This window comes from Oncorhynchus tshawytscha, linkage group LG10, assembly GCF_018296145.1.
Source record: "Oncorhynchus tshawytscha isolate Ot180627B linkage group LG10, Otsh_v2.0, whole genome shotgun sequence".
NCBI lineage: Eukaryota > Metazoa > Chordata > Actinopteri > Salmoniformes > Salmonidae > Oncorhynchus > Oncorhynchus tshawytscha.
Genome location: NC_056438.1, coordinates 15,967,741 through 15,987,131, shown reverse-complemented (window position 1 = coordinate 15,987,131; position 19,391 = coordinate 15,967,741). Strand labels below are relative to the sequence as shown.

The 19,391-nt window shown below is 43.5% G+C and overlaps 1 protein-coding gene across 1 annotated transcript; it reads left to right on the top strand.

Annotated features, from left to right (window-relative positions):
* The first annotated feature begins 9,956 nt into the window (after nt 1-9,956).
* Nucleotides 9,957-17,599, top strand: LOC121847576. Its single transcript, XM_042329337.1, has 6 exons — nt 9,957-9,975; nt 10,013-10,755; nt 10,815-11,573; nt 11,734-12,101; nt 16,595-16,784; nt 16,988-17,599. The coding sequence occupies exons 1-5, from the start codon at nt 9,957-9,959 to the stop codon at nt 16,752-16,754; spliced, it is 2,049 nt and encodes a 682-aa protein (XP_042185271.1). The 3' UTR covers nt 16,755-16,784; nt 16,988-17,599.
* Nucleotides 17,600-19,391: the final 1,792 nt, after the last annotated feature.

Below are 19,391 nucleotides of genomic sequence, written 5' to 3'. Positions count from 1 at the left end.
TGTGTCTGCTTGGGGGGGGGATATATACGGCTGTGATTATAATCGAAGAGAATTCTCTTGGTAGATAATGCGGTCTACATTTGATTGTGAGGAATTCTAAATCAGGTGAACAGAAGGATTTGAGTTCCTGTATGTTTCTTTCATCACACCATGTCACGTTGGCCATAAGGCATACGCCCCCGCCCCTCTTCTTACCAGAAAGATGTTCGTTTCTGTCGGCGCGATGCATGGAGAAACCCGCTGGCTGCACCGCTTCGGATTGCGTCTCTCCAGTTAGCCATGTTTCCGTGAAGCAGAGAACGTTACAGTCTCTGATGTCCCTCTGGAATGCTACCCTTGCTCGGATTTCATCAACCTTGTTGTCAAGAGACTGGACATTGGCAAGAAGAATGCTAGGGAGTGGTGCACGATGTGCCCGTCTCCGGAGTCTGACCAGAAGACTTCTTCGTTTCCCTCTTTTTCTGAGTCGTTTTTTTGGGTCGCTGCATGTAATCCGCTCCGTTACACTGGTTGTAAAGCAGAACACAGGATCCGCATCGCGAAAAACATATTCTTGGTCGTACTGATGGTGAGTTGACGCTGATCTTATATTCAGTAGTTCTTCTCGGCTGTATGTAATGAAACCTAAGATGACCTGGGGTACTAGTGTAAGAAATAACACGTAAAAAAACAAAAAACTGCATAGTTTCCTAGGAACGCGAAGCGAGGCGGCCATCTCTGTCGGCGCCGGAAGGAATACCTGGTGGCTAGGTAGTCTCAGGTTGGACTCCTCCAAACCATCTTGACTCTGACACACACACACAAGCTTGGCAGATCCAATTACCCATCTAAATATCGCTCACACCCTACAGTAACCCGTGAACCATGACAACCTTCAGAAATCAACAGAAGGTTCTATGCTATTTATTGACACTTTATGTGTACTGTAATACTTTGTCTGAGGTGAGACCCCTTTGGTCATTCAAAACGCATCCATAACGACTCTACATCGCATGACAGTGTGCCTTTAAAGTCAGACACCTTTAGTCAGTAATAACTAGGGCTGTGGCGGTCACAACATTTTGTCAGCCGGTGATTGTCAAAAATAAGAACTGTCGGTCTCATGGTAATTGACTGTTAATTAACATGAACACATTTTGCATCTCCTGGCTTACACATAGCCTACAAGACATTTTAAAAGGTCAAATAAAGTGGCCATTGGTGGAAGAAGGTGAGGACCAACGTGCAGCGTGTTCATGTTATTAATTAAACTGAACACAGCCAGAACCAACCCTAGCAGCTCCGTCAGGTACAAACCACACTAAACAGAAAACAACTACCCACAAACACAGGTGGGAACAGGCTACCTAAGTATGGTTCTCAATCAGAGACAACGATAGACAGCTGTCCCTGATTGAGAACCATACCTGGCCAAAGACAAAGAAATACAAAAACGAATATAGAATGTCCACCCTAGTCACATCATGGCCTAAACAAAATAGAGAATAAAAGCCTCTCTATGGCCAGGGCGTGATGTAAAGCCATGTAATATAGCCTACACCTTCACAATAATCCATGATATATTTTAGACAGGTCTAAAGATGCATGGTATGCAGAAATTTTGTCAATTTCAGAAGAAAAGAATAGCATACTATGAGTTGTCTTTATGTTAGGTCCTGATATGGCTATGCCAAATGGCTGCGGGATACACTAGTTAATTTAGCAGGCAAAATTTGCTCATCATTCCGTGGCATTATTTTATATTATTTTATAGTATCAAGTATACATGTCACGCCCTGACCTTAGTTATCTTTGTTTTCTTTATTATTTGGGTAGGTCAGAGTGTGACAAGGGTGGTTTGTGTAGTTATGTATTGTCTTGGGGGTTTTGTATGTTTATGGGGTTTTCAAGTCTAGGTGTTTAGTGTTTTTATGTCTATGGTTGCCTAGATTGGTTCTCAATCAGAGGCAGCTGTTTATCGTTGTCTATGATTGGGGACCATATTTAGGTAGCCATATTTCTTGGATAGTTTGTGCGTTGTAATTCTAGGTTTAGTTGCCTGTTTGCACTAGTCATATAGCGTCACGTTTTGGTCAGGGTTCTCTCTTTATTAAAAGAGTTATGTACGCTTATCACGCTGCGCCTTGGTTTCCTCATTATTACAACCGTGACAATACAATTGAACAAAGCTGAATAAAATATAAATATTTTCTCCCAAAATATTTGAGGCAGTGTGCACATGCGTCTATTCTGTGTTGAGCAGTTAATAAAGAAATAGATACTCGTATTGTCACGCCTGCTCCCGCTTTCCCCCCGCGCCAGGCTCCCTAGTTGCACACGCCTGCCACCATCATTACGCACAGAAGAAGAGAAACAATGACCGTATAGTGACAGAAGGCAAGAAGTTCTTCAAGGACAGCCCTTGGTTGCAGACTTCAAAACCAGATGGCCAGCTCTGTTCACTGAGAAAGAAGTGTGTGTCCTATATGTGCTCCGGTTTTATGTATGCCACCAGTGTGCGCACACACACAAGAAAAGGAAGCTGGTGACAAATCAAAGTGTTGACCAGTTGTTTCTCCCCTCAATGATGTTGATATAATATAGTGATCAAACGGCTAGTAATTAACTGTTCATCCTTCCTGTCTTCCTGTGTATACTGTTGTGATGTTCTGATAGGGTGAGTGACAAGTGCTTTTTAATTTTATGTTTTCAGATGAATGAGTTCATGCGCATATCTACTGCACCTCTGCACTCTCCACACATGGTGGGGCGGCTGGAAGAAAAATGAGACATCTCATGGTGGCCATGTCCAGGGTTTGTATTAAAATGGATAGACCTATGCTTATAAAATATTTGTTATGCCCCTGTCATGACAATTGCATGAGCATAATTCTCTAGACATATGATGGGCAAAAGTGCCAAGAATATGTAGGTTTTCACTTAATCAAAACACTTCATCGTGATTATATGGATTACATCAGCTTCAGTCAAATCACATGGTGAACTTTTTGGTCAGAATGAAATCCACCCTGTGTGTGTGGTTGCTTCATTTCATGTCTGATTTGGTTGAGATCTTATATAGATGTTGAGAACTTGTCTTTTGGGCTCCTGAGACCTAAGTGTTGTCTACCACACAATAACAATGCTCAAAACTTTTGCAAAACTTGAAGTTTATCAAGACTGCCGAGTTATTTTTTCAAAATGCTGAGTATCAGAATGGGTTCCCTTTTTTCCTCAGGATGACACAATGCATACAAGACGAGCGTCCTCAAGTCCTTGTGCATCTACCTAAACGAAGACCATGTGAAACTTGTTAAGGAATATATGGTGAGTTACATACACTAGATGTTACTTCCTTCCCTAGTTCTCCAATGAATGCTTTCAGTGCTCACTGGGATGTCCAACCTTAGATTTCAATTTGTACTATTTTTGTAATGTATGCATCTGTATTACTTCTGTACATCTCCAACTGTATGACTTAATTTGTACTTCATAAAATTGTAAATGTTTTTGATCAGCAATCAGCATATTTAACTTTGTCTTGCCTCCAGTTTCTTGCCATACTTTGTCTAGACTCAGAAATTGTGTTTAGTCATATTTTACTCCACAGACCTCGAGTCCAACGCTTCCATGGAGCAAACTGTGATGGGAGCGTATGTCATACAGAAGGAGGGAGCGGAGCCTGGAGATGACCCAGAGGACATCGGTGTCCTGATTGAAGGTTTGGAGGTCCTCAGTGTGGTTTGGGGAACATTGTGATGGCGTGTGCTCTGTTATTTGGACTGATATACGGTTTGAACCTAAGCTACCCACCAGAGCTCAAATGCACTTTTGAAATCCTGCAGAATATTCTTCTAAATCTGGATGGGCAGAGGTTGTCATCCAAGGCACAAATCCTAAAAAACAAGCTTCTGGAGTGACTAAGCTTGAAGAAGACTGAAGCCTGGAATTTGTAATGCATTTTTTTTTGTGTTTAACTTTGAAAGTTGAAAATTAGAAGTCATAAAATTTTTCAAAATAACTATTTAATTTAGTTTGCTCAATGGACTGAGACTAAGATTGTTGTCTCATAGGTTGAAAGTCTCCTACATTTGTGTGTTGGTGGAGCAGACACAGAGCGGTGTTGTTGAACACATGTTAATTAAATAGAATAAATACGTCATTAATGGTTATAGCCTCCTTAAAATGTAGCACTTGTATTTAAAAAACATTTTTTTTTACCAACATGGCAAAAAGATTGTGCAAGCAACATTGCAGTAATTTTTCACTACTTCTGATTTATTTGTACATTATTTGCAATGCGCATGTGTAGAATGTAATAATTCAGTGTTAAAATTCATTTTGTTGCAGTCATGCACATCTTGCTGGATTATTTGTTAACTTTGTTTTTATTACGGGCCACAAATATTTTGTAGGTTCCAATGTCTATTTTATTACATTTTTATAAATGTGTTTAATTGTTGCACTTAGAATTGCTAAACTTGAAATGACAGAAGTCATGCACAAATCCTTTTCTTAATGAGCCTTGGTTATTTTGTTGGCAAAAATATTCTACATGCATTTGTTACAAAAGTTGAAAAAATTGTTGAATGTTAACCTTAAAGGACAGAAGTGTACACATTTTGCAAGACTATGTTTAGTGTATGATTTGGAAGTGAATACAGCATTCCCAAATGCATAATGATGTGGTTAATATTTGACACAAACAAAATAAGTCTTGGCGAAACTTGGTTTATTTGGTGCTTTTCATTGAGTGCTGGAAGGAATTAAGTCTCTTACTGTTTTAGTCAGTAATTAAGTTAAAAATGACAATATACCAGCAGTAACTGGCATATTGTGGCGATGTGTGAAAGAGATAATGATGGTAACGATCTGGTGTAATGTTAGGTTCACAGGAGGCCAGCGTTTTTCCATTTGCGTAATCCTTCAACTGTGCTAAACTGTTCTGATTAAAGAAGCAATAAAACTGGCCTTCTTTAGACTAGTTGAGTATCTGGAGCATCAGCATTTGTGGGTTCGATTACAGGCTCAAAATGGCCAGAAAAACATTTCTTCTGACACTCATCATTCTATTCCAGGCGAGAAATTGCCAAGAAACTGAGGATTTTGTACAACGCTGTGTACTACTCCCTTCACAGAACAGCGCAAATTGGCTCTAACCTTAATCGAAAGAGGAGTGGGAGGCCCCGGTGCACAACTGAGCAAGAGGGCAAGTACATTAGTGTCTAGTTTGAGAAATAGCCGCCTCAAGTCCTCAACTGGCAACTTCATTAAATAGTACCTGCAAACCCTCAACATCAACAGTGAAGAGGCACCTCTGGGATGCTAGCCTTCTAGGCAGAGTATCTCTGTCCAGTGTCTGTTCTTTTGCTCATCTTAATCTTTGCATTTTATTGGCCAGTCTGAGATATGTTTTTTTTTTTTTGCAACTGCCTAGAAAGCCAGCATCCCGGAGTCTCATCTTCACTGTTGACATTGAGACTGGTGTTTTGTGGGTACTATGAAACAATGTTGATTCAACCAGTGTGTGACCAGTGGGCACGTTATTCACTGCCTATCAATAGTGTTGTCAATGTTTTAGAGAGCATTTAAAATGTTTATTTTATTGATTATGTTCTCTTGAACATTAGATCCAGTGGCAATGCTACCACAGTGTGTGAACCATCACTGGGCCTGGCACAGCATGTTAAAAATGTCTTCCTTGTTCTTGGTTACCTTCTCATTTGTCACGTGATGGTGCTTTCCACTCTGTCTTAAAAAAACAATTGATGGTTTCTTGACATGATGAGGTTGACTGAACTCCATCCAAATGTGTTCCTTGTCCTCCCCCCTTTTCTGTTATGTTGCTCGAGCAGTCTTCAAATGAGGAAATTATCACGACACTGCTTAGTAGCATATGAAAATGTCAGAACATTTCCTTGTGTAGACATTCCCAGAATTTCTCCAGCTCTCTATCTTGATAACAGTGAGTGCAATGTTCCGTCTAAGCTGCACACGTGAGTTTCTAGTTTACTGCTTTGCCATCACAAGACAAAAATGATCCTCCCCTTGGGAAAAACAGGTTAATCATCACCGTCTTGACACTCAGTCACTTGACGACTAACTACAAAGGAGCACCAAGACTGCACCGAGCCAGTCAGTGTAGAGACCTTCCCTTTGAACATCCCTTGACGATGGGAACGATGACTACTCTCCTCCTACTGGCCTGCCTGTCAATGGCCTTACCATACACCGTCTGTGGTGAGCTGGTAAATCCATTTAATCTCCTGAAAGATCGAGTGGACTGTATGGAAAAGCAGCTGGGCAAGATTGTAACCCCGGAGGAGGACCTCAGTGCAACAAACGCAAAACTGAAGTTGCAGGTAGCAAGAGTAGACACACTGAGGCAAGAGAATGAAGGTACATCTAATAAGGTAGCAGCTCTGGAGGCCAAGCTCAATGCTACAGAGGAAGACTTGGAGGCCCAGAAAGTTGAAGTGGGTAGACTGAGAGGCTTGGAGGAAAACCTGAACTCTAGAGCAGCAGCAGCTGGATGGACAAAGAGTGTTGGTGGCCAGGCTCAATGCCATGAAGACAGAGCTGGAAGCTGAAGTACAGGAGCTGAAGAGAGACAACAGAGGTAAGACATATTTTCAACCAGTGTTGCTTACTGGGTAGAGATGTAAATAATAAGTGTGAACACTTGACCTCTTTTTCATCAATCCACCCCTCTCCGCTCCTCCTCCCACCACCACTATCCCCCCATCTTCTCTCCCCTCTTCCCCAACTTCTACCCCTCTTCCTTCCATTCCTCCTCCTACCAATACTGTAGCGGACAGTAATATTTATCATGTATGATATTATAAATACCAGAGGTGTGGACTCGAGCCTCAAGGCTTTGGACTCAACTTTGACGTGAGACTGATGACTTGAAATGATCTGGACAGGCTCTGTAACATTTTGTCACTCATTGGTTCACACCTCAATCACACCGACAGCGATTTGCATTGTGGTACACCAGAAGTACACTCATTTCCAATGGAACGCTGCATTTGCCTTGCAGATCATTTACTTGTGATGCATTTGGTTGTAAAATTAATTATAATATAATTAAAATGTGTTGTAGACAAAATAATGAAAAGCGCTGTCTGGTAGCCACAATAAATAGACAAAGATTCTGTGACCTTGGGTTTTCACACCCCAGATTTCAGAACTGTTTTGAAGTAAATTATTTTAATTTAAGGTACTCACTTTAAAGGTACCTAAAGTACAGAGCATCAACATCCTGAGACATTTGTAAATCAGTTTTATTAGGGGAGTGCTCTGAAGTGTCAATCTGGGTTCAGCCATAGAACCTTATCTAACACTTCTGAATTAGACAAGTTCAGTTTCTAAGAAGACTGTAGCTATTTTACTCAGATAGTAAGAACACATCATCAACTACATTAAGAAATGTATTGTGATAATCAGACAACTTATTGTCATAACTGTGACAACATCATTTACTTTAAGATTTCTTACAGTGCTGTTTTTTGTTGTTGCTTGGGTGACATTATCGCTGGCTTAACTAGCTAGACCAGGGAGATGGTAAAGACATGTTCTGATTGGTCCATCTGTATTTGTTCAGGCTTGTGACTGGATTACAGATAGAAGCGTATAGTGCCAAGTCCAAATGGGTTTATGCAGATAAACTAGAAAGTCCTTTCACTTTTTTTTTCACATAAAATTTACTTTAAAAAAATCATTGCTTCACAGACATATTAAGAACCATCTAAATATCTATTACATGATACATACCAAACATGGATACTATAGTACTATTCTATCACAATAGTCTCTGGGTACTGTAACAGAGATACATTTTGGCCCTTCAGAGGTGGAAGGGCTGACTAATCTTTGGGCATTGTCCTTTGTGCTTTCCTTGTGTTCCAAGATAATATTCCATGCAGCTCCAGGTGACAGAATACACATAAATTAGGGCCGAGCCTATAATACTACCCGCCCATACTCTCTCCCCTCTTATACAAAACCACACCTCCTAATCCCACTACTTCTATCCCCCATCTCTTCTCCAACATCCACCTCTCTCCTCCCACCATTTCTATCCCCCATCTCTTCTCCAACATCCACCTCTCTCCTCCCACCACCCTCTCCACTTCTCCTCCCACTACTATTATCTCCCCATCTTCTCTCCCCTCTTCTCCAACATCCACCTCTCTCCTCCCACCACTTCTATCCCCCATCTCTTCTCCAACATCCACCTCTCTCCTCCCACCACTTCTATCCCCCATCTCTTCTCCAACATCCACCTCTCTCCTCCCACCACTTCTATCCCCCATCTCTTCTCCAACATCCACCTCTCTCCTCCCACCACTTCTATCCCCCATCTCTTCTCCGACATCCACCTCTCTCCTCCCACCACCCTCTCCACTTCTCCTCCCACTACTATTATCTCCCCATCTTCTCTCCCCTCTTCTCCAACATCCACCCCTCCACTCCTCCTCCCACCACTACTATCTCCCCATCTTCTAAACATTTCAAATTCATACACTGTAAGATTACTAACAATAACTTGTCATTTCTGTATTAAAACATTCTTTTCTTAATCCCTGCAGTAAATGTGGCGTTGAAAGGAGTGGCCGCTCAGTCATCTCTATATGGAATCGGTGTAGCTTCAAATGCCATTGATGGGACCAGAGAACATGAATATAACAAACAATCCTGCAGCCACACTCAGGATGACACCAACCCCTGGTGGAGAGTGGACCTTCTGGGTGTGTACAGAGTGAAAGCTATCAATATCAGCACTCTTTTTCAGACCCAAACACCTCTCTTCCCTCCACCCCTCCTTCCATTACTCCCCCATCTTGTAAACATTTCAAATTCATACACTGTCAGATGATTAAGAGTAACTTTTAATTTCTGTATTAAAACATGTTCTATGTCCCTGCAGGAAACGTGGTGTTGAAAGGAGTGGCCACCCAGTCATCACTGTATGGGGATGGCCAGGCTAACAATGTCATTGATGGCAACAGAGAATCAGACTATCACAAAGGCTCCTGCAGCTGCACTTCGTTTAACACCAACCCCTGGTGGAGAGTGGACCTGCTGGATCTGTTCAGAGTGACAGCTGTCACCATCAACAACCCCTGGTGGAGAGTGGACCTGCTGGATCTGTTCAGAGTGACAGCTGTCACCATCAACAACCCCTGGTGGAGAGTGGACCTGCTGGATCTGTTCAGAGTAACAGCTGTCAGCATCAACAACCCTGGATCTGTTCAGTGGTCAGCATCAACAACCCCTGGTGGAGAGTGGACCTGCTGGATCTGTTCAGAGTAACAGTTGTCAGCATCAACAACCCCTGGTGGAGAGTGGACCTGCTGGATCTGTTCAGAGTAACAGTTGTCAGCATCAACAACCCCTGGTGGAGAGTGGACCTGCTGGATCTGTTCAGAGTAACAGCTGTCAGCATCAACAACCCCTGGTGGAGACCTGCTGGATCTGTTCAGAGTGGTGGAGAGTGGACCTGCTGGATCTGTTCAGAGTAACAGCTGTCAGCATCAACAACCCCTGGTGGAGAGTGGACCTGCTGGATCTGTTCAGAGTAACAGCTGTCAGCATCAACAACCCCTGGTGGAGAGTGGACCTGCTGGATCTGTTCAGAGTAACAGCTGTCAGCATCAACAACCCCTGGTGGAGAGTGCACCTGCTGGATCTGTTCAGAGTGACAGCTGTCAGCATCAACAACCCCTGGTGGAGAGTGGACCTGCTGGATCTGTTCAGAGTAACAGCTGTCAGCATCAACAACCCCTGGTGGAGAGTGGACCTGCTGGATCTGTTCAGAGTAACAGCTGTCAGCATCAACAACCTGCTGGATCTGTTCAGAGTGGTCAGCATCAACAACCCCTGGTGGAGACCTGCTGGATCTGTTCAGAGTAACAGCTGTCAGCATCAACAACCCCTGGTGGAGAGTGGACCTGCTGGATCTGTTCAGAGTGATGTCTGGATCTGTTCAGAGTAACAGCTGTCAGCATCAACAACCCCTGGTGGAGAGTGGACCTGCTGGATCTGTTCAGAGTGACAGCTGTCAGCATCAACAACCCCTGGTGGAGAGTGGACCTGCTGGATCTGTTCAGAGTAACAGATGTCAGCATCAACAACCCCTGGTGGAGAGTGGACCTGCTGGATCTGTTCAGAGTAACAGATGTCAGCATCAACAACCCCTGGTGGAGAGTGGACCTGCTGGATCTGTTCAGAGTAACAGCTGTCAGCATCAACAACCCCTGGTGGAGAGTGGACCTGCTGGATCTGTTCAGAGTAACAGTTGTCAGCATCAACAACCCCTGGTGGAGAGTGGACCTGCTGGATCTGTTCAGAGTAACAGCTGTCAGCATCAACCCCTGGTGGAGAGTGGACCTGCTGGATCTGTTCAGAGTAACAGCTGTCAGCATCAACAACCCCTGGTGGAGAGTGGACCTGCTGGATCTGTTCAGAACAGTAACAGTGTCAGCATCAACAACCCCCTGGTGGAGAGTGGACCTGCTGGATCTGTTCAGAGTAACAGCTGTCAGCATCAACAACCCCTGGTGGAGAGTGGACCTGCTGGATCTGTTCAGAGTGACAGCTGTCAGCATCAACAACCCCTGGTGGAGAGTGGACCTGCTGGATCTGTTCAGAGTGACAGCTGTCAGCATCAACAACCCCTGGTGGAGAGTGGACCTGCTGGATCTGTTCAGAGTAACAGCTGTCAGCATCAACAACCCCTGGTGGAGAGTGGACCTGCTGGATCTGTTCAGAGTAACAGCTGTCAGCATCAACAACCCCTGGTGGAGAGTGGACCTGTTGGATCTGTTCAGAGTAACAGCATCAACAACCCCCCCTGGTGGAGAGTGGACCTGCTGGATCTGTTCAGAGTAACAGCTGTCAGCATCAACAACCCCTGGTGGAGAGTGGACCTGCTGGATCTGTTCAGAGTAACAGCTGTCAGCATCAACAAACCCTGGTGGAGAGTGGACCTGCTGGATCTGTTCAGAGTGACAGCTGTCAGCATCAACAACCCCTGGTGGAGAGTGGACCTGCTGGATCTGTTCAGAGTGACAGCTGTCACCATCAACAACCCCTGGTGGAGAGTGGACCTGCTGGATCTGTTCAGAGTAACAGCTGTCAGCATCAACAACCCCTGGTGGAGAGTGGACCTGCTGGATCTGTTCAGAGTAACAGCTGTCAGCATCAACAAACCCTGGTGGAGAGTGGACCTGCTGGATCTGTTCAGAGTGACAGCTGTCACCATCAACAACCCCTGGTGGAGAGTGGACCTGCTGGATCTGTTCAGAGTAACAGCTGTCAGCATCAACAACCCCTGGTGGAGAGTGGACCTGCTGGATCTGTTCAGAGTAACAGCTGTCAGCATCAACAACCCCTGGTGGAGAGTGGACCTGCTGGATCTGTTCAGAGTAACAGCTGTCAGCATCAACAAACCCTGGTGGAGAGTGGACCTGCTGGATCTGTTCAGAGTGACAGCTGTCACCATCAACAACCCCTGGTGGAGAGTGGACCTGCTGGATCTGTTCAGAGTGACAGCTGTCACCATCAACAACCCCTGGTGGAGAGTGGACCTGCTGGATCTGTTCAGAGTAACAGCTGTCAGCATCAACAACCCCTGGTGGAGAGTGGACCTGCTGGATCTGTTCAGAGTAACAGCTGTCAGCATCAACAAACCCTGGTGGAGAGTGGACCTGCTGGATCTGTTCAGTGGCTGTCAGGTGGAGAGTGGACCTGCTGGATCTGTTCAGAGTAACAGCTGTCAGCATCAACAACCCCTGGTGGAGAGTGGACCTGCTGGATCTGTTCAGAGTAACAGCTGTCAGCATCAACAACCCCTGGTGGAGAGTGGACCTGCTGGATTTGTTCAGAGTAACAGCTGTCAGCATCAACAACCCCTGGTGGAGAGTGGACCTGCTGGATCTGTTCAGAGTAACAGCTGTTAGCATCAACAACCCCTGGTGGAGAGTGGGCCTGCTGGATCTGTTCAGAGTGACAGCTGTCACCATCACCAACAGAGGAGATGATGTTCCTGAGAGGCTTGATGGTGCTGAGATCCGCATCAATAACTCACTGGAGAACAACAGCATCAACAACCCCAGGTGATACATAGACATTTGTACATGTTTATGTCCTGTCTTGAAGGAATTGGATACATTGGTCTTCATCTGTGCTTCTGTAGCGATCATGTGGCTACCAGTGGTGGTCGTTGACATTTAAGGGAGAACGATATATTTTATATATTGTGTTATGAGTTTGGCCTTATTTATATTACACCATATTGGATGACTCATTCATATTTCATTCACCCAGCTCAATGTAACATCAATAGGTTTCGGCTACTACATGGTACTCGATTTTCCCCTATACCCATCATGGGGTTGCTACAACCTAGCCTATGAATTAACGTTTACAATGTAGGTGCACAGGTCGAGAGAAATGTGTGTAATCAAGGTGACAGTGACACATTCAATACCACAATCGTGCCTGCATCTAGCTGATCTAGGGTGTAATCATTAGTCCTACAGTTGCAAATTAGAGATTTTATTAAACGAATTTAGGCATGTTTATCCTCATTTTGTTAAGTTTGCTTCGGTTTCGGCCTGGAAAGAGTTCCTCAATCTTTCCTAGTTTCCAGGTTTGTCTGGGTGTGTTATCTTCTCCAATGAGTACAACGTCACCCGCCTTCAGTGGGGTGGGCTGTGGTGTGTCACAGCGGTGTGCTGACTTTAGATTCAGCAAGTAGTCTCTTCGCCAACTGTTCCAGAAACGGGTCACAAGTCTCTGCCTGTACTTCCATCTGCGTGTCATTTCCCGCTTGTGTAACGTTGGGTGCTGAGTGTCAGCTGGAAATGGCTTTGGAGGCAAAGAGGTTAGTCTTTTACCCACCAGGAAGTGTGCTGGGGTCAGGGGTTGTGGTTCATCCACCTCATTGTGCACGAAGGTCAGAGGCCTAGAATTTAGGATAGCTTCAACCTCTGTCAGGACTGTGCACATCTCTTCAAAATTGAGTGAAGCTCTCCCAAGAACCTTTCGCAGGCATGTTTTTACTGACCTGACGAGTCTTTCCCAGAATCCGCCCCACCAGGAAGCTCGCTCTGCGATGAACCTCCAGGTGATGCCCCTTTCTGAGAAGAACGCCAAGAGTTGGGGCTCTTCGATTGCCTTCCACAGCTCTTTCAAGTCCTGATCAGCTCTCTTGAATGTTTTTTGCATTGTCTGAGTAGATTACCTTGCATAATCCTCTCCTTGAGATGAATCATTTTAGAGCTAACAGGAATGTCTCTGTTGACTGATCTGAGACCAGTTCCAAATGCACTGCTCTGGTTACAGCACAAGTGAACAGTGCAATGTATGACTTCTTCACAGAACCATTTTCTTTCACATAGAGCGGTCCTGCAAAATCCACACCTGTGACTTTGAATGGTGGGGATTCAGTTATTCTGTCTTTTGGTAAAGGCGCAGTGACCTGCTGTCCTGCCCCTGCCTTGAATCTCTTGCACACTATACATCTTGCCACTGTGCTCTTGACTAGAGCAGTGCATTTGGAACTGGTGAACAAGTATTATTACTAAAAGAAGCTTTCATATCAAACCCGACGTCCTGAGTCATTACTTTGAAGACAGTTAATCTAAAGGTCCCTGGTTCGTTCCTGGGTTTCGGCACCAAATTTTAGATTAACTGTCTTCAAAGTAATGACTCGGGATGTCGGGTTTGATATGAAAGCTTCTTTTAGTAATAATACTTGTTCACGTTACATTTAAAAACTTTAGATTCTACAGAACAATGCAGGTAAGATGCTAGCGGAAAGTCGGCTTAATCACTTAATCAACTCGCACCTGCACATAACTGCCGCGTTATCTCTCTCATTCCTGTCGCAAGGCATTCTGGAACTTGCAGTCAAAAAGCGTAATTCAATACAAACCAATACAATTACATATGTAAATAACTGTAAAGAAATATCTTTAGATACAGCTCAATGAATTAACTTAAACATTAACTCTGTAACACATTAAAGTTACAACAAGGAGTGAAGTGACTATGCATCGATTATAAACAGTGAGTTGCAGCAGTGTAAAACAAAGAAATGGAGTGGGAGTCAAAGTAAATAATCTGGTGGCCAGTTCAGCAGTCTTATGAGTTGAGGGTCTTGTGACTTGAGGGTAGAAGCTGTTAAGGAGAGTTTTGGTCCTAGACTTGGTGCTCCAGTACCGCTTGTCGTGCGGTAGCAGAGAACAGAGTCTATGACTTGGGTGACTGGAATCTTTGACAATTTTTACTGACACCACCTAGTATATACAGTTGAAGTCGGAAGTTTACATACACTTATGTTGGAGTCATTTAATCTTGTTTTTCAACCACTCCATAAATTTCTAGTTAAAACAAGCTATAGTTTTGGCAAGTCGGTTAGGACATCTACTTTGTGCATGACACAAGTAATTTTTCCAACAATTGTTGACAGACAATTATATCACTTATATCACAATTCCAGTGGGTCAGAAGTTTACATACACTAAGGACTGTGCCTTTAATCAGCTTGGAAAATTCCAGAAAATGATGTCATGGCTTTAAAAGTTTCTGATAGGCTAATTGACATCATTTGAGTCAATTTGAGGTGTACCCGTGGATGTATTTCAAGACCTACCTTCAAACTCAGTGCCTCTTTGCTTGGAATCATCGGAATATGAATTGAAATCAGCCAAGACATCAGAAAAAAAAATTGTAGACCTCCACAAGTCTGGTACATCCTTGGGAGCAATTTCCAAATGCCTGAAGGTACCATGTTCATCTGTACAAACAATAGTATGCAAGCATAAACACCATGGGACCATGCAGCCGTCATACCGCTCAGGAAGGAGACGCGTTCTGTCTCCTAGAGACTAACATTCTTTGGTGCGAAAAGTCTAAATCAATCCTAGAACAACAGCAAAGGACCTTGTGAAGATGCTGGAGGGAACAGGTACAAAAGTACCTATATCTACAGTAAAACGAGTCCAATATCGACATAACCTGAAAGACCACTCATCAAGGAAGAAGCCACTGCTCCAAAAAAAACACTGCGCCATAAAAAAGCCAGACTAAGGTTTGCAACTGCATATGGGGACAAAGATCGTAGTTTCTGCAGAAATGTCCTCTGGTTTGATGAAAGAAAAATAGAACTGTTTGGCCATAATGGCCATCGTTACAGGGGTGCTTTGCTGCAGGAGGGACTGGTGCACTTCACATAATAGATGGCATCATTGTCACACCCTGACCATAGTTTGCTTTGTATGTTTCTATGTTTTGTTTGGTCAGGGTGTGATCTGAGTGGGCATTCTATGTTGTGTGTCTAATTTGTCTGTTTCTGTGTTTGACCTGATATGGTTCTCAATCAGAGGCAGGTGTTAGTCATTGTCTCTGATTGGGAACCATATTTAGGTAGCCTGTTTGGTGTTGGGTTTTGTGGGTGATTGTCTCCTGTGTCAGTGTTTGTACCACACGGGACTGGTTTCAGGTTTTCACATTTATTGTTTTGTAGTTTGTTCATGTATAGTTTTTCTTATTAAAAAACCATGAACTTCAACCACGCTGCGTATTGGTCCGCCTCTCCTTCGACGGAAGAATCCCGTTACAATCATGAGGATGGGAAATTATGTGGATATATTGAAGCAACATCTCAAGACATCAGTAAGGAAGTTGAAGCTTGGTCGCAAATGGGTCTTTCAAATGGACAATGACCCAGGCATACTTCCAAAGTTGTGGCAAAATGGCTTAAGGACAACAAAGTCAAGGTATTGGACTGGCCATCATAAAGCCCTGACCTCAATCCTATAGAAAATGTATGGGCAGAACTGAAAAGTGTGTGCGAGCAAGTAGGCTTACAAACCTGGCTCAGTTACACCAGCTCTGTCATGAGGAATAGGCCAAAGTTCACCCAACTTATTGTGGGAAACTTGTGGAAGGCTACCCAAAACGTTTGACCCAAGTTAAACAGTTTAAAGGCAATGCAACCAAATATGAATTGAGTGTATGTAAACTTCTGACCCGCTGGGAATGTGATGAAAGAAACAAAAGTTGAAATAAATCCTTCTCTCTACAATTACCCTGACATTTCACATAAAATAAAGTGGTGATCCTAACTGACCTAAGACAGGGAATTTTTACTACTATTAAATATCAGGAATTGTGAAAAACTGAGTTTAAATGTAGTTGACTAGGGTGTATGTAAACTTCTGAATTCAACTGTAGGTCCTGGATTGCAGGAAGCTTGGCCCCAGTGATGTACTGCGTCGTACGCGCTACCCTTTGTAGCGCCTTACGGTCAGATGCCGAGCATTTAGCATTCCAGGCGGTGATGAACCGGTCAGGATGCTCTCGATGGTGCAGCTGTAGAACTTTTTGAGGATCTGGGGACCCATACAAACTCTTTTCAGTCTCCTATGTCATGTCTTGAAGACATTTGGATCCATTGGTCTTCATCCGTGCTTCTGTAGATATTCTGTGGCTAAACAGTATATTGAACAAACTGATGGTTTTCTCTATGGTAAATTGTAGAGTGTCCTCATTTACTCATATTTTTCTCTCCCCCCCCACTCTCACTCTCTCTCACTTTCAGATGTGTTGTCATCTCCAACATCCCAGCAGGAGAGACCTACACCTTCCAGTGTAATGAGATGGAGGGTCGCTATGTTGTTGTGGTGATCCCTGAACAGAACAAGATTCTCACTCTGTGTGAGGTGGAAGTTTACGGCCTTCCTGCAGGTAATCATCTGTAACTGTCGTCGCTCTTCAGATTTATTACCAAGGTAAGTTCGCATATCTTCTAAATGGTCTATCCTCAATGTTCTGGAAGTATAAATACTGTATATATTACTCTGTCAACCGGGCTGTAGTTTTCAAAAGTGTTTTGTCAAACATTGGCTTTGCTTTCAACAATCAAACAGTGTGTGTGTAGTTGCTATGTGAAACTATTTCATTGTGTTTTCTGTCAACATGTCCTCTATTACAGGTATCATCAGGGTTTCTACTACGTCACATGCGATGTGTTCAGCAATTACATCACAGGATCCATCTTGTTGTGAAATAAGTAGGACAAGTGTTGTTGCCAAAGTTAGAATAAACTCACTGCCACTCAATTTTTTTTGTATTTTTTCTAGCTTTTTCTACCTAGACAATTTTTTTTGCTATTATTTTTATTTTTTCGTATAAGTGTGTCCTGTATTCATGATGTCCCCATTGGCCCGATACGTCCCCATTGGCCCGATACTTCCCCAACAAGTTACACCCACATCAAACTACACCCCCAAGCCAACTCAAGTTTGGTTCCTGTCATGGCCGCCCGCATTTCTTGAGGTGCAAGCCAAAAAACATGGCCGAATCAGCTGTTGCAGTTCCCCTTCAACCTTTATCTAGTTGTTTTCTAGACGTCTCCTGGTTCTGTATGTTTATAGTGTTCTATGTGTGTCTTCTTTCTTTCCCACTTCTCAGCTGTAATGCTCTCTTTTTGAGTGTGGGTTCCTTATACTTTATCTTGCTTTATCTTGGCCAGGTCGCAGTTGTAAATGAGAACTTGTTCTCAACCCGCATACCTGGTTAAATAAAGGTGAAAAAAAAAATTGAACACACTTTTTACATGGCTATTGTTGTATGTATTGTACTATTTACAGTAGAATTTGTATTCCTATATGATAGTGTGACATCTACTGGCCTTTTCAGGTACTTCAGATTACTCAACCAGGTGTCTGTAATTATCAATAAACTAATCAAATGTATTTATAAAGCCCTTTTCACATCAGCCGATGTAAACAACACATCTGCCATGCTGATCCTCAACACATGGTCCCCTCAGGGACGTGTGCTTCATCCCCTCCTGTACTCCTTCACCCATGACTGCGTAGTGGAGCGAGTTCGAGAGCTTCAAGTTCCTTGATGACAATATCACTAACAAACTATCATGGTTCAAACACACCAAGACAGTCGAGAAGAGGGCACGACAACACCTATTTCCTCTCGGGAGACTGAAAAGATTTAGCATGGATCCCCAGATCCTCAAAAGTTCTACGGCAGCACTATCGAGAGCATCCTCATTGGTTGCATCACTGCATGGTATGGCAACTGGTTGGCATCTGATTGACTCGGTACCGGTATAGCCTTGTTATTGTTATTTTGTGTTACTTTTTCTAGTAACGTTAATTTGGTAAATTATTTTCTTAACTCCTATTTTTAACTGCACTGTTGGTTAAGGGCTTGTAAGTATTTCACTGTAAGGTTTACACCTGTTTTATTCAGCACGTGACAAAAAAAATGTTTGATTTGATTTGTCCCACCCACCAGCTTCACATCACAGCCCTCTCTCTCTGCCCACAGCTCTCTGATGGACTGAAGACTGGCCTTCATCTGTTCTTCAGCAGAGATCTTCTCTCCTGCCCTCTTCTCTACTCCCTTCTTCATCTTCTCCTCCTCTTCACTGCAGAGTTGTAGACCTCTGGGGGCCCCTAGTGTTGTAACTGCAGTCTGTATCTGGGCCAGTGTGTGTCTGTTCAGAGCTGCTAAGGCCCCAGTGTAGGCAAACTCCAGCACCCCTGCCAGCCCCACAAGCCCCACCTCAGGACCCAGACTGATGGATATCGCTGTCTGTCTGTCCATGTCAACATCTGCATAAAACCTAGCGGTCAAACAGGGAAATGGTTGCAACCATTTTCCACAGTTAATGTTTCCTATAAGGGATTTTTAGAAACACTTAAAATAAGGGCTGTGTTTCGTGTAGGACTACCCTGGCGTGACGTTTTGATAACCATGTAAATCTCTATAGAACAAGGTGACATTTATTTCCACTGTGGGGCTCTATATGCTACCTCTTGGTGATGTCATTCAGAAACACAATGTCAATTTTCACTACTGTGCAGAAGACACACAGCTGTACATTTCGATGAAACATGGTGAATCCCCAAAATTGCCTACCCTGGAAGACTTTTTCAGACATAAGGAAGTGGATTGCCGCAAATGTTTTAATTTTAAACTCAGACAAAACAGGTCTAGGTCACAAAAAACAAAGAGATCTGCTGTTTGATCTGACAATTCATCTCAATGGTGGTGCAGTTGTCAAAAAAATAACTGTGAAGGACCTTGGCGTTACTCTGGACCCTGATCTCCCTTTCGACGAACATTTCAAAACTAAACAACACACTGGGGTGGCAGGGTAGCATAGTGGTTAGAGCGTTGGACTAATAACCAGAAGGTTGCAAGTTCAAACCCCCGAGCTGACAAGGTACAAATCTGTCGTTCTGCCCCTGAACAGGCAGTTAACCCACTGTTCCTAGGCCGTCATTGAAAATAAGAATTTGTTCTTAACTGACTTGCCTAGTTAAATAAAATAAAAACTATTGTAGCAAACTGATCCCACATCTGTAATG